The sequence below is a fragment of the Pan paniscus genome, chromosome 3, assembly GCF_029289425.2.
Source record: "Pan paniscus chromosome 3, NHGRI_mPanPan1-v2.0_pri, whole genome shotgun sequence".
NCBI lineage: Eukaryota > Metazoa > Chordata > Mammalia > Primates > Hominidae > Pan > Pan paniscus.
This window is the reverse complement of record NC_073252.2, coordinates 42,791,756-42,808,411: the sequence shown is the minus strand read 5'-3', so window position 1 is coordinate 42,808,411 and position 16,656 is coordinate 42,791,756. Positions and strand designations below refer to the sequence as shown.

The 16,656-nt window shown below is 37.6% G+C and overlaps 1 protein-coding gene across 4 annotated transcripts in view; it reads left to right on the top strand.

Moving 5' to 3' along the window:
• Positions 1–16,656, top strand: part of ATP8A1 (ATPase phospholipid transporting 8A1) — a 252,519-nt gene that overhangs the window by 35,757 nt on the left and 200,106 nt on the right. For all 4 annotated transcript variants that reach the window (XM_034958523.3, XM_003832229.4, XM_003832230.4 and 1 more), the window contains exons 4-5: positions 170–268; positions 8,751–8,796. In XM_034958523.3, coding sequence (XP_034814414.2) covers positions 170–268; positions 8,751–8,796 — 145 coding nt within the window. The remainder of the gene's footprint in view (positions 1–169; positions 269–8,750; positions 8,797–16,656) is intronic.

Below are 16,656 nucleotides of genomic sequence, written 5' to 3'. Positions count from 1 at the left end.
TGCTTTTCCAGTACTTATTAGATACGAACACATTACCTCACTCAGCATTAGTCGGCCAAGATAGTAAAATCAGTGAGGCATATTTTAGAAGGCACTGAGACTGTTTTCTTGAATCTATTATAAATTTTCTAGTTCTCATTGGATTTCTCTTTTTTTTTTTTCCAAATAGCAAATACCTGATGTGTCACCAACAGGTCGTTATACAACACTGGTTCCTCTCTTATTTATTTTAGCTGTGGCAGCTATCAAAGAGATAATAGAAGATATTGTAAGTATTCTATTTTTTCATAATTGTCTGTGACTTTGTTATTTATATATGTTTTAAATATTAGTTTTTTCTTAAATTATTTAATTCTTGGCATGGGCTGTTTAAAATATACATTCAACTTCAAAATGTCTAGAATATGTTCCTATCCCTGAAGTTAATTTTTGTTTTCTGTAATATTGCTGAATGTTTGTTACAGTGTTCTATTGCATTTATAGTTTAGCAAATAAAAGAAATTAATTTACTGTAATAATTGGCTTGAGGAGAAAAGTACATTTGAACATTATTTTCAATTAAATGAAAAACTCTCCAAATTATCTAAGTGATATTTTTTGGTATTTTCTATTTTTTAACTTAAATAATTATAATAAATTTCATTTTATTAAATGCCTTTGATTTCTTCTCACCTTATTTAATAGTTCTAAGTTTCTTTTTCCTTTATCTCATTTTTTTAAAAGAAAGTAATAGTAACCAAATTAGCTATTTTTATTCTGTGGTAATAAGAGAAAGGGGAAGTCTCTTTCTCCTTTATAAAACTAACTCTACCAAATAAATTCAGGCCTTTTTTCTGTTTTGTCTATTTTAACTGTCTTACTTGAGGAAACCAATGTTTTGTTTTGGTTTGGTTGTTTTCCTATTCTTTTAAACTACTTCATATAGAGAGAGAGAGAGAGAGAAAGAGAGACTTTTAAGTTCAGGGGTGCATGTGCAGGGTTGTTACATAGGTAAACGTGTGTCATGGGGTTTTATTGTACAGATTATTTCATCACACAGGCATTAAACCGAGCATCTATTAGTTACTTATAGTTATTTTTCCTGATCCTCTCCCTCCTCCCACCCTCCACCCTCCAATGCGCCTCAGTATGTGGTGTTCCCCTCTGTGTCCGTGTGTTCTCATCATTTACTCCCATTTACAAGTGAGAACACACGGTATTTGGTTTTCTGTTCCTGTGTTAGTTTGCTAAGGATAATGGCCTCCATCCAGCTCCATTCATGTCCCTGCAAAGGACATGATCTCATTCTTTTTTATGGCTGCATAGTATTCTGTGGTGTATATGTACCGCGTTTTGTTTATCCAGTCTATCATTGATGGGCATTTAGGTTGATTTCATGTCTTTGCTATTGTGAATAGGGCTGAAATGAACATACACATGCATATGTCTTTATAATAGAATGATTTATATTCCTTTGGGTATATACCCAGTAATGGGATTGCTGGGTCAAATGGTATTTGTCTTTAGGTCTTTGAGGAATCACCACACTGTCTTCCACAATGGTCAAAACTAATTTACACTCCCACCAACAGTGTATAAATGTTCCTTTGTCTCTACAACCCTGCCAGCATCTGTTATTTTTTAACTTTTTAATAAATGCCATTGTGACTGGTATAAGATGGCATCTCATTGTGGTTTTGGTTTGTATTTCTCTAATAATTGGTGATGTTGAGCTTTTTTTCAACGTTTGCTGGCCGCATGTATGTCTTCCTTTGAGAAGTGTCCATTCATGTCCTTTGCCCACCTTTTTTTTTTTTTTTTTTTTTTTTTGAGACAGAGTTTCGCTCTTATCACCCAGGCTGGAGTGCAATGGTGCAATCTCGGCTCACTGCAACCTCCACCTCCCAGGTTCAAGCGATTCTCCTGCCTCAGCCTCCTGAGTAGCTGGAATTACAGGCATGCGCCACCATGCCCAGCTAATTTTGTATTATTAGTACTGACAGGGTTTCTTCATGTTGGTCAGGCTGGTCTCGAACTCCCGACCTCAGGCAATCCACCTGCCACGTCCTCCCAAAGTGCTGGGATTACAGGCGTGAGCCACTGCACCCGGCCCTTTTCCCACTTTTTAATGGGGTTGTTTTCTTCTTGTAAATTTAAGTTCCTTGTAGATGCCGGATATTAGACCTTTGTCAGATGCATAGTTTGCAAGTGTTTTCCCCCATTCTGTAAGTTGTCTGTTTACTCTGTTGTTTGTTTTTTTTTCTTTTTTGCTGTGCAAAAGCTCTTTAATTAGATCCAATTTGTCAATTTTTGCTTTTGTTGCAATTGCTTCTGGCATCTTTGTCATGAAATCTTTGCCCATGCCTATGTCCTGAATGGTAGTGCCTAGGTTTTCTTCCAGGGTTTTTATAGTTTGGGGTTTTATATTTAAGTCTTTTTTTGTGTTTGTTTTTTTTGTTTTTGAGATGGATTATCACTCTGTTGCCCAGGCTGGAGTGCAGTGGCGCAATCTTGGCTCACTGCAACCTCTGCCTCCTGGGTTCAAGCAATTCTCCCACCTCAGCCTCCCGAGTAGCTGGGATTACAGGCTCCCACCACCATTCCCGGCTAATTTTTTTTTTTTTTTTTTTTTCCTAGTAGAGACAGGGTTTTGCCATGTTGGCCAGGCTGGTCTTGAACTTCTGACCTCAGGTGATCCACCCACCTTGGCCTCCCAAAATGCTGGGATTACAGGCGTGAGCCACCATGCCCAGCCTTCATTTAAGTCTTTAATCCATCTTGAGATGAGTTTTGTATATGATGTAGTTTCAGTCTTCTACATATGGCTAACCAGTTATTCCAGCATTATTTATCGAATAGGGACTCCTTTCCTCATTGCTTGTTTTTGTCAGCTTTGTCGAAGATCAGATGGTTGTAGGTGTGCAGTCTTATTTCTGGGTTCTCTATTCTGTTCCATTGGTCTATGTGTGTTCTCCTACTAGTACCATGCTATTGTGGTTACTGTAGCCCTGTAGTATAGTTTGAAGTTGGGTAGCATATTTGATACCTCCAGCTTTGTTCTTTTTGCTTAGAATTGCCTTGGCTATTTGGGCTGTCTTTTTGGTTCCATATGAATTTTTAAATAGTTAAATTTTAAACTATTCATTGACATTCTGTAAAGAATGGTAGTTTAATGGGAATAGCATTGAATCTGTAAATTGCTTTGAGCTGTATGGCTATTTTTACAATATTGATTCTTCTATCCAGCAGCATGGAATGTTTTCCATTTGTTTTGTCATCTCTGATTTCATTGAGCAGTGGTTTGTAGTTTTCCTTGTAGAGATCTTTCACCTCCCTAGTTAGCTGTATTCCTAGGTATTTTATTCTAAAATAGTTGTTTGCCAGTCTGAGAGGACAATCTGTTAATCCTTAGGAAAGTAAGATGGTAAAGCAAGGAAATGGTGAGAAATTTAGAACGCTCCAATTTAAAGTTATACAAACATTAACACTTTTTCTATAGAGGATCAAATTGGGATCTCATTAAGATGGCATTTGCCATGTTAGGAATGGGTCAATTGAACATTTAGATCATCAGTTTCAAAATCATCCAAGTATTTAAGAGTAGAAACAGATGTTGTGCATGTGTATAAAACAGCATAGTCCTCTTGATTGGAAATGACATACTTGATGGAGACACTAGCTGAGAAGTGTAAGAGACTCCTACCTGCATTGCTCCACATAGACTTGCCAACCTTTAGATTGTGGTAGGACTTGGCAGTCCACAGGGATTGGTCTTTACTACACTTTTGTCACTTTCTTTGCCTTTTGGACTTCCCTTTTCTTTGTTTAGCCTAATTATCATTGAGTACCTTTAATTTACTAGGCATCATGCTAGTGTTTCACAAATGTTTTTCTCATTTAATTTTTTCAATAACATTGAAAGTTGGATGTTAACTCAATTTTAAAGGTAAGGAAGCTGAGGCTTAGAGAGGTCATGTAACTTGTCTAAGAAAGTGATAGAATCAGAATTCCGTCCTATCCAGTGCTCTTGGCTCTGCATGATTGTGAAGGGTCACCAACATTTATTGTGCTTCTAGGTTGTACTTACTCTATGTCCTTTACATTTACTTAATCTTATAACAACCCTTGAAGATGTTATTGATCTTATCCCTATTTTACAGATAAGAGGAGGCAGGAGGGGTACGGTAACTTGTCCAAAGTCACACTGGGGCTGTCAGAATTCAAACAAGGCATTTTGGCTCCAGACTCCTGCCTTATAATCACTACTCAAAACTGCCTTCCCTGTCTTGTTTTGCTTTGTTTTGTTCCCTGGCAAAGCTATAATCTCTCTAGCTATGGTTTCTAGTACTCCATCTTTGAAAGTACATGGCAAATAAAATTGTATCCAAGAAGTTTTTTTTTAACAGAACTCTTTTTGGCATAATATAATAATCAGGTACTATTAGAAAGTTGCTAATCATGCAGTCCTAAAGAATGTAATAATAGTATTGTGAGATAATAGTATCATATGAAGTAGTTTTCCAATGAAATCACTGTTAAGAAATTGACTAGAAATTGTAAGAGTAGTTTAGCAAGAAGTTTATGCCAAACTGTAAAGTGATAGAAAGTTTGAAAGAATACTCTCTAAAATGGGGGACAAATCAAATAACAATTTAGATAGTTGGACAAAGAGCTGTCTTTATCAGTGAGAATAATGAATACATCTTTTCATTCATCCACTCAGCAAGAACATTTGAAGAACTCTTGAGCTGCCAGGCATTCATTAGGATATGTATGAGGATGTGTTAAACTTTTGCTGTGCTGGTAATCATGTCTCATATGTCAGTGGCTTAATATATAAGTTTATTTTTCACTTACTCAAAGACACATGATGGTGGGCATCAGGGATTCAGCCTGAATCAAGATTCTGCTTTGTGGAATATTGGTGGTTATTGTAGCAAGGGTGGGGAGAGGGGATGGAATCTCAGTTCTTCTATGTTTTGGCCCAGAAATGGAGCACACATCTCTTTATAGCTCAGTATTAGAACTAGTGGCATGGCAAAGAGAAGGTGTTGTCTCAGGGTCCATGGAAGTGGAGAGCTGGATATTGGTGAAGACTGGTCATGGCTGCCACTAATACATCAGTGAATAAAGCAGAGATTACAATCTAGTAAACTTTCCTATATTCTATTAGATAATGTTTTTAAATCTCTCTATATATATAGATTTAAAATTTTAAAATATATATATATATATGTGTGTGTAGATAGATAGATTAAAATATAGTAAGAATTGCCTGCAGGTAAGGTACTGAAGACTTATTCACCCCCAGTGCATTTTAACTCTTGATGCTTTAGATAACTTAACATACTATGATTTTCTATTTTTATGTGTTAATAACAGATAACACACATACTTGAAAATACTCTAAAATTGATGGAGAACTCTCTTCTAAAAAGCTGTATTATGCTAAATGCTAGTTCCTATGATAAAGATCAAATTTGTTAAATTGATATTTATCACTAAAAATGTTCCCTCTTTGCTATAAACTTGTTAATTTAAATACTAGGAGACTCCATTTGTTATAAAACAGTTATTCAAAGTCTACAGTGTGTAGGAACCAAATACTGAGACTATGTTAGTGAGTAAAACTAGCCGTAATGGAGCTTATATCCAATAGAAGAGATCGACATTAATCAAGTAATCATACTGGTGAGAATGGCTTGAACCGTGGAGGCGGAGGTTGCAATGAGCCGAGATCCCACTACGGCACTCCAGCCTGGACGACAGAATGAGACTCCATCTCAAAAAAAAAAAAAAAAAAAAAATCACACTAGGCTATTAATGAGAATTAAATGATGGACATGAAGTCCTTAGAATAGTGCCTGGTATATAGTAAGTGATGAATAAATGTTAACTGTATTATCATCTAGAGATCCTTTTGGCTTAACAGTAGAAAATGGATTGCAAGGAAAACAGAGCATTTGTGCAGACAAGAATATTCTAGTTGTTAGTGTAAAAAAAATGAAGATATATTAGACTCAGCAGGTATGGTAGACATGGTGAAAAGTAAGAAAATGAATTTAGTACATTTTTAAGAGTAAAACTGACAAGACTTAACCACTATCTAACATGGCTACATACCCTATTCTATCCACAACCACTGGAATGTAAGCTCCATGCAAGGAAGGGGTTTTGTCACTTGTTACTGTAGTCTCAGCAACAGTAACAGGGCCTGGCACATAGTCAGTGTTTAGTAAATATTTATTGAGTGAAAGAATGGCTTGGATAGGAATGAGAGGGAGACAAAGGTATTAGAATGAATTTCCTGGTTTGGGTAAATGGATGGCATGTGTTTCCATGTCTGAGACAAGTACCAGGTCTTGGAGATTAAGGTCCCTGGTTGCCTTGTGAACAGTTTGAGATGCCTTTGAGATTGCCAGAGAGATGTTAAAGAGGCAACCAGATATAATCATGGAGCTCAGATGAGAGTTTTGACTGGTATATATTTATGTACTGGTTATAATTGAAACTGCAGGTATGAAAGAGTTGTAAGAAGAGAATATGGAGTTAGAAGTGAGGAGGGCCAGGGAGTAAGCCTTGAGCAATACCATTGCTGAATAGCAAGTAGGCAGAGGAGACAAGGGTCAAGGTGCAGATGGCAAACCTGGCAATGATGTGATAAGAAATACCTAGGGAGGGAAGAGTTTCCAGAAGGAGGGAGTGGTCAGCATTGCATACTATGTATCCTGAAGTTCATAACACTGTTTATACAATACAGTTTATTCGTGTGCTGTCAATCTAATACTGATGATATTAAATAATTCATTAGCCCTCAGTGATAGTAAATGAATTTCGATTATGACACAGTTGAGGTATTTGAACTCAGAGAATAGCTTAATTTTTTATGAACTATTAGTTTTAGAAGGAATAATCTTATCAAGACACAAAAGTTAGATGCTTTCTTTTTGTAGGCATGGGATTAAAATCTGCCTATTGAGATAGATTCTTATATTCAACACACTTGTTTCATGACAAGTAACCTAATTCTGTGATGGGAAGATAGAGGAAAGAGATGCTCTTGTGCAAGAATTCGCTGTAGATGGAAAGTGATGTTTAAGATTGCCTTGGGTTTCACTAAGATTAAATTTCCTCTTTGAAGTGGAATGTTTCATTAATTAGCTTTTATTTATCTCCTTTAGTTGGAAATCTAACCATTGTCTCGTATTTTGGAAACATTTGTGCCTCCTTTGAATATCTAAATTTACCTTGGACTGTTATTTTTGATGAAAATTTGTTTTGGATCACTTTCTAATTTTCTTATAATCTCTACTAACAAGCAAAAAGAATATTTTCAAAGTTCTGTAACTACAAAATCTCTACTGATGCTACAAATTTAACAGAACTTTAAACATTTAAGAATCTTTTTTGGCAAACTGCTTGCTTTTGGAAGCAATAATATGCCTATTGAAAGTCTACATTAATACACTTTTATTAGTGAGTATTTTATACTGAAAAGGAGTTCTAATTGTGTTCCTGCATGTCTGTGTGGGAAGAATCATTCTCAACAATTCTTTCGCAGAGGCATTTTGAATGTTTTGTTTGCATTTTGTGCAGTTCAGTAGCTGATTGTTTCCACAAACTGAGTGTACGCTCCCAGCTCTTATCTATTCCTCTTGGGTGTTGCCATGTCCTGGAGTGCTAATCCACACTTCTAGATTTTTCTCTTGCAGTGTTTTCATATGCGCACTGTGATTCTGAAAACTGTATTTTTTCTCAAATGGAAAACTTAGGAACTCATTTGTTTTACATTTGTTCCAACCCATATTATAGTCAGGTACGCACAACTATATTCAACTTCAGGCTTTGTATGAAACGATCTTTGAGCGAACAGAGTTAGTTACACTCACCACTCTTCTGCAGTGTTAATGGAGTCTGATGAGTTACACTCGATGCTGTAAATTTAGATGGAAGCCATGGAAAACCTCTAGGTAAACCGGAGAGAAAATAGCTTTCCTGGGCACTCAGATTCTCACCTTTCCTCTGACCTGTTTCTTCTTCTTACCCACTGCTATAAAACCTTGGCTTATGCAACTCTTCAAACCTACCTAGACTTAGACTAACTCACCTGCTTATTGTGTAATTTTGTAGGTGCTCTTGGGAGGAAGGAAGATATGATAAGATTATGTAATTCAGTGGCTTTCGGTTGCAAGTGGTGGGAGGAGGGAATGCTGGGGAGCATTGAACAGGAGAGACTGTATGCCAGTGGTAGACATCGTTGGTTCAAATCATTGGCAGACATCAGCATATCATTAAATTATAGAGGATGTGCTCAGCTTAATTTGGTAACGAATTTCGTAAGCTGAAAATATTTCAATACTATTATTAAACGGTAGTTATTATAGATAATTCTCTCAGGCAATCTCCTTTTTAAAGTGAGTTATTAAAGCAAAATACTAAATCAACCTTTCATACTTTTCTAGTACATTAAAATTTTAATCCTACCTATGTGCCAAGGTAAGATCCTTGTGAGGACCACAAACGTATGCTCTCAGAAAAGGAGCACTCTATGGAGATACTGGGAATTGTTCTTTCAGTTTTAGAATTCCTAGGTGTGCTCTGATTCTTCCCATCACCACTACCCCATCAATGTATACTTTAACATTGACATGCATGAGAAATGATAAAAACCTTGAGAAACATAAGCTAAATCTTTTTTGGTATGAGTGCTCTCTTGTTTTAGTAATCTCATTCACATTTTCACAGTTGTTCTTTTTGCTTTTAAACTTTAGAAACGACATAAAGCTGATAATGCAGTGAACAAGAAACAAACGCAAGGTAGGAATTTTACGTGCTTTTTTCTCATATTTGTCAAACCTACTTGTAGTATATACAAACACTTCAATTACATATAATTCAATTGCAAATAGTGTGCATCTCAAGTTTTTGTTTCGGGGTAGATTGATTTTTGGTTTGTGGCATTTGTTAGGATGACACTTAAACTCACTTTAAAGTGATTTATAGTGATAATACTTTTGAAAGCCAACATTTTAAATATATTTAAGTGCTTCATAGCAATAGTCTCTCAAATACAGTCCATAAAGTATGCAGTTGTTTTGACAGTGTTAAATATTATAAATTTATTTTGTTTGTAATCTACAGATGTTATTCTAGAAAAGATGTATAGAAAATAATCACATGTGATGTCACTTGAGTGAAAAGCATATTGGAAACACTGAGTTATACATGCAGATGACAGACACTCCAGAAATAAATACAACCAGGCCTGCTTCTGTACAGTGCATGGCATTTTGGCACAGCTCTTTTTGGATGGGGCTCATTTTGATACAGCCAAAAGCAAAATGATCTTCAATACAAGCAAATTCGCCATCATGCTCTAAGATTTTTTTTTTTAATGCCCAGGAATGTGAGAAACAGACATCTTAGCTCATCTCTGAATGAATTTGCCCCATCTGAGAATCTCATCTCTGAAGTTCTCTGATGTGGTGAGGATAAGTGATGTCTGCCAACATTATCTGGTATTTAGGAAGACTATTTTTATACTGCTGATATTTCTATGGAGTCCTGTCAAAATTCCCTGCTTCTTTTTCACCACCTCCCACAATAGGCATTATATGCCAATTTTTAATACATTTAAGGATGATATATTTACTAATTAATTTGCAAAATATTTACTGAGATTATTTTATTATGGAACATATAAGAAAGTATAAGATGGGAACTTCAACTTACAACTTATGAAGAGCTTATAACATACTTGTTGAAATAGGTACATGTAAAAACATGTAAAAGTACAAAGAGATGATCTGTGTGGAAGATGAAGGATTTGGACTACATGATCTTAATTATCTTCGGATTTTTGTGGCAAATCATAGTTTCTATGTCAAGTGCTATAAAAAATGGTAAGGAGAGAAAACTGTGGTGTATCTTGAGCTAGACCTTGAATTTTAGGAGGACATTGGATGAACAGAGAGGAATGGAGAAGATATTTTTATGTGTGGGTTGAGTGGGAAAGGAGGAAGAGGGGTTTTTCAGGAAAATAAGACTGTAGGACTGCTTTGCTGAACCATTGTTAGACTGCCAGGCGCAGAAAGGAGATTCACATCAGAGGGAAACAAAATCATGATTTAAAAGGTAGGCTGAGGTTGAATTGTATAGGGTCTTGAAGGCTAAGCTAAGGGGATTCCAACATTTCTTGTGGATATTGAGTCGCTGTTGAAGGTTTATGAGCCAAAACGAGACAGGCCGAACATGTGGGTTAAAGATGGAAGGCAGAATGAACAGGAGTAAGGGACTGTTAGAAGCCTGGGACAGAGCTACTCCAGGAGTTTAGTTGTGAAGGGACAAACACAGGAATTGAAAGGGAAAAAATCCAGACGTTTCAAGCCTGGTATTTTTGGCAATATGCAGTTTTTGCATTTGTTGCCGTATTGCTCAGAATATTCAGTAACAGCTTTTGAAACAGAAGTATATAAATGCTTTTCCAACCCATAATGTATCTTGTAGCAGAGGGCTCCTATGTTCAGTGACTGGCAATTATTGATTTTCAAGCCTTGGCTCAAGAAGTTGACATAGTACAGTAGAGGTGTGGTCACCATAGCTATGATGATTTGGGGCTACCACACAGGTGCTCCACCCTTCTGGGTACGTACTTACCTCCAAAAAAAATTCCTTGCCTACCATTCAGATAAAATTTTATTTCTTGACTATCCATCTTGGTTCATGAGTCCCCTTCATAGATTAACAGGATTGGCCCTATGGCTAAATATGAGAATAGGCAAGTGAGAGGAAAAGCTTCTATAATAAATATATATAAAACTCAATTCAAAAATGAAATATTAGGGCTTAGCTATAAAAGCCATTTCAGTCAACAGAATACACTCCATATCTGTAGGTTTCTCATCCTAAGATTCAACCAATTGAAGATCAAAAATAGAAGAAAAAAAAAAATGAGGCCAGGCGGGGTGGCTCATGCCTGTAATTCCAGCCCTTTGGGAGGCTGAGGCGGGTGGATCGCCAGAGGTCAGGAGTTCAAGCCCAGCCTGACCAACATGGCAAAACCCCATCTCTACTAAAAATACAAAAATTAGTTGGGCGTGGTGGCAGGCGCCTGTAGTCCCAGCTATTCGGGAGGCTGAGGTAGGAGAATCGCTCGAACCCAGGAGGCGGAGGTTGCAGTGAGCCAAGACCGCGCCACTGCACTCCAGCCTGGGTGACAGAGAGAGACTCTATCTTAAAAAAAAGAAAAACAATGCAACAATAAAAAAAAATACAAGTTTAAAAATATAGTATAACAACTATTTACATAGCTATTTACATATTTACTATTTAAATTGTATTAGGTCTTATAAGTAATGTAGAGATGATTTAAAGTATATGAAAGGACATGCATAGGTTATATGCAAATACTGCACCAGTTTATTTAAGGGACTTGAGCATCCATGGATTTTTGTATCCATGGGAGGTCCTGGAACTAATCCCTCATGGGTATTGAGGGGGGACTGTACTTTCTTTCAGATCTTATAAGTCCCATATCCAAGAAATTATGGCTTTTATGTTGGTAGTTGAATTTGTTTCCTAAGAGAATAGTATATTTTTGTTTTCCCCTTTGCTGCCTTTGAGTATTGGTCTTCTTGGTTTGACAGTTGATAGGAGATAACAAAAATGTTCGAGTAGGATACTGTTTGCTGTCAGATAATTCAGATTGCTTAACATGAAAGCCATCTGTTATTAGGCCAGAATGAAATTCAATTTGCTTTTCTGAATTGAGGCAGAAGTGGGTGTATAGGAGTGGGGAGGGAGGAGTATTTTTGACAGGTAATTAATTTTTGATGGACATCTGAAGCATCCAACTCATTTTCATTTTGTCAGTGTTTATCAAGTCCACATAATGTGTAAGAGACATTTTTTTCTCAATCAAATGTTAACCCTTTTATATTCACAGAGGAATGAATATTTTCTCTCCTTATGTGAGGCATCAGAGGGTAACACTCTCATTCCTTAGCAACTTCAGAAATATAAACTTGTCTTTTTATTTCCAACATTTTCAACCATTTAACTGAAAACTGGTGCTTATTGGATGCCCTGTTTTCACTGATAAGTTAACTCAATCAGGGATCGAATTATGGAGCTGAGACCTAACTCAGAACCTAAAAGTTGTGAACACCACTTCTGGAAACAAGCCTTGCCCCAGAGATATATAAGCTGGTTTGGTTGATGATTCAGTGACCTGATGAATATAAAATTGTGTACTGTTTTCCAACAACCTAGCTGCAGAGGGAAGACAGAGTAGGTTGACGCTCAGAAGTCCAGGGATGTGAGTGAGTCTTGATGAGTTTTATGGTCCACTCCACCCAGAGCACTGTGGCTGCTTCTCTTTGCTCCAGTGTTTTTGTTGTGTGATGGTTTGTGCATACTAGATAGGAACACTACAGAGGGAAGGTCCAACTCTTACTCAGCTTTGTGTTCCCAATAGCTCCCAGACCAGGATCCTGTCTTAGTAGGTGCTCTCTGTGTGCATGTTAAATGAACGAGTAAATGAACCACTCTCCAGATAAATACTTGAGTATACATAATAAAGGAAGAAGAAAGACTGGAAATGAAAAGAAGCCTTCCTGAAAATTCATTATCTGGAGTGCGAATAAGATGAAAAGCAGTATCTTCATAACACTGTGTCCCAGACTTTCACAGTCACTGATAAAATCCAAATATGGCAGAAGTTCTTGCCACTTTTTTATCTTCTCTGTCAAAGTCATTATATTATCATTTAACCCTTGCTTCACCTTCTGTCAATACAATAGTTTGTCTACTGATCCCTTTCATTACTCAAAGCACTGCCCTGTTCAGAATGCGCTCATTTTCCTTGTATCTAACCTTACTTTCATTTCCTCTGATCTCTTCCCTCAGTATTTGAACTCACATTTTGGCACAGCCTCCTCCATGTGTCTACACACACAAGAGGCCATCTCTCATTGTTTTCTCTGAGATGAGTTGTTCTGCCAAATATATCTTTGCAGAAATTTATAAATTACAGATTTATAATTGTTATTCTAATATGCACATTGAAGCCAGTCCCCATATGAATTTATTGTGGTGATTGAGCTAGTTTTTATTTTAACTGGTAAAAATATGCTGTCATTTTTTATGAAATGCCATGATGGCTAGCTTGTCAATATTTCAAGTGGAATGACAACTTCATCTAAAATCACAACATGGAGGCCTAGGAAAGGATGGAGTTCAGGTGCAAACTAAGGTATTTGGGAAAATTTGTAAATGCTTCCTAATGAGTACATTTGCTTTTTAAAACCCCAGGTGTATTCCCTGGACGATGATCTGTATACATTCTGCATATGAGAATGTGTGGGAGATAGAGCTGCGATCCTTAGCAGCCCATTTTTCAACTGGTTTGATGCTATAGTTAAATGAAGGCTAAATTGTTTAATATCGTACCCTATTTTATTATGATACTAAGCATTAGAACAAGTAATAAAGCAGTTTTCTGATTATTTAGAAAAGGTCACATGAAATTCTTTTAAACTAGACACATAGCTAAAAATAATAAATCGACTCATATTCACCTATATCTTCCTTCCCCAGAGCTACATCAATCAGCCTTTTCTGAATGGAGTTGAGTGAGTGACAGCTGATAGCCACTAACAAGACTACTTCCCTGCAGGGCGCATAGTTGCTTATCTCCCACTGGAAACCATTTCAGCTTTAAAGTCCTTTGTGAAAAAGGTGTTGAGTTGATGTGGATTGAATGTGTTGCAGGTTGTTAAGCATGAAATGACCTACTAACAACAAGGCGGAGTTCATCTGGTTCAATTCATTTCAGTGCTGTTCAAAGAGATGTATTATGCTAAGGGACTTAAAATAGCAACACCTTTCTTGCCTGCTGAAAAAGAGAGTGTTGCTCCCTTTTTGTCTCTCTGGAGGTACCCCCACATCTGCTCTGTTCAGTAGACCTGAACATATACTCTGCCACGTGTATGTTGGCTTACCTATAAATGGTTTTTAGAAAGTAGTGTTTCAGTGATCCTAGGGACTTAAAATTAAGCATATTTATGGCCTAAGTAATTTCAGACATCTATAAGCTTTATAATATTTTCAGATTGTCACAAAGATCTGAGTATTATGCAAATACTAAAATCTAACCATTGAACTGGTTAGATGTCTTCAGCAGTAGCTCTGGATGGAGAGGAGATATTTGTGGGGAAAGACAGCTCCAGGTTGTCTTTCACTTTTTTTTTTTTTTTTGTGCACACAAAGGAGCAAAACCCATTGAGGAAATTTGGGAAGATGGTTAAAGTGAGAGGACTGATTTTATGGTTGGCTTTATGACTTTGCTCTGTGCTTTATTCGTGTATGTGCATACTCCACTCACATTGTCTTTTATTTTTAAATTTAAACCAGGTAGTCTGCTTTCATGGGAATTTTTCTCTCTCCTGTTTTTGTCAAACCCAAATAAGTTATATTAACATATTCTCTGGGAAAAATGGGTGTGATTCAAAGTTAGAACATTTGTTATTTTACTTCAGAAAGTCTTTATTGAACTTCTTGTGTAGGACCCTGTGTAGAAAATGCAAAGAGAAATCATACTTGTCCTACAGGAAATTATAATCTTGTAGGGAAGATAAGATGCAGACTGATATAATTCAAGGTAAAAAAAAAAAAAAATTAAGGGCCAAATGAGAGATGTAGGGATTCCAAAATGCCATTTGAGGGGTTCATGAAATAAGAGTGGAACTTTGGTAAGCAGATATCAGGGTAGTAACTGTGAGTGATGCAGGGTGAAAGGACTAATATGAGCATTACTGTGGAAGTGGGAAGACATGAGATGTACTCTGGAAATAGCAAATAGTCTGTTTTGGCCAGGGCATAGAATCCATGTCATGAAACAATGAGGGACAGGGACAGGGAGGCAAGTTAGGGTCATTTTTCGGAGTCTTTTGAAAACCAGGGTGAGGAACTTGGATGGAATTCTGAAAAGTATGGATAGGCTTCCACTTGTGCTTTTGAAAGAATTTGACAGCTGTATGGAGAGGTGGCAGGGAGAGGCACAGAGAGATTGATTTTCTTATTAAGGAGGGGGACAGGCTGTGTCAAGTAGAAGACAAAGGAAAGCACACAGTGGATAGATTCAACTGGACCTGGCAATGGAGAGAAACCCAGTCAAATACCAAGTGCTGCCAAATCAAAAGACCAGGACTGAGACACCCACTAAATCCAGCATTTAAAAGAAGTAGCCGTTGTTCATTTTTCTTAACTAGAGAGTAGTCGTGGAGCTCTGAAAACCGAAGCCAGATCGCAAGGAGTTGTGGAATGACTGATGGGTGAGGCAGTGGAGGGAGATTTTTCTTTCAAGGAATTTCTCAATTAAGCAGAGGAAAAAGTGAGGGACTCATGACTGTGGGCAGGAAAAAGGGAAAGCATTTCGAGAATAGGGTATTGCTGCTGGTCTTTGTGCTCCGATCACATCGTGCCACTTATATTGATTTTTAATAAGCCATTGGTTCTCAAATTTGGCATCAGAATCCCCTGGAGCATTTGTTAAAACACAGATTGCTGGGACTCACACCTAGAGTTTCTGTAGGCCTGGAGTGGGGCCCCAGAGTTTCAATTTTAAACTCTCAGTGGCACTGCTGGTGAGGGGGTCGTGCTTTTAGGACAACTCATTTAAAGGTTGTATAAATGAGTTGATAGAAGTAGTATCAACCAATTTGAAATCAATATATGTATTACATGGTTGAAAGAGGAATCCAGGAAGTTTCCATTGTCTTTTGTGTCAGTGGACACTAATGGTTCAGCCAAGCCCCTGGTGGTTTAATGTAACCTTTATAGGCAAGCTTATACAAGAGACTCTTCCTGTGCCGTGTCAGTTTGTGCCACACTGAGGCTTTTGCCTTAAAGTTGTCTTTGGAAGTAAGAGTCTATATAGTGAATAAAATCATGTTTTAATGTTGGCATATTGGCTTTCCTTCTTTGCCCCAGTCAAAGCCATAGTCTCAGCTATACTACAGTCCTTGATTACCTAAAATTCCTCTTAAATGCTGACTCAGAGGAATTGGAGCACACTACATTTTCTGTGGTTTTACTATTCCTCTATGACAACAGTAGTGTCATTGTCTTTTTGGATGACTTGCCTCTTGTTACCCACTTAAGAAATGATAGGCTGGGTGCGGTGGCTGACGCCTGTAATCCCAGCACTTTGGGAGGCCAAGGCAGGCAGATCACAAGGTCAGGAGTTCAAGACCAGCCTGACCAACATGGCGAAACCCCATCTCTACTAAAAATACAAAAATTAGCCAGGTGTGGTGGCGCGCACCTGTAATCCCAGCTACTCAGGAGGCTGAGGCAGGAGAATTGCTTGAACCTGAGAGGTGGAGGTTACAGTGAGCGGAGATCGTGCCACTGCACTCCAACCTGGGTGACAAAGCGAGACTCTGTCTCCAAAAATATATATATATATTATTGCCCAGGGAGGGCACCCCGGTGACACTTTCAGCAGTGGCCCCAGTGGTAGACCATTCTGATTGGGGTGGTGGGTGGGAGGCGTGCTTCTCTCAGAGAAGCTGATGTTAGAGTATAAGTCAGCACCTGCACCTGTGCATTATTTGATTGGGTCCTGAGAAACTGGCCACTTCCTCCAGGGCCTTTGAGGAATCCCGAATGTTCTCT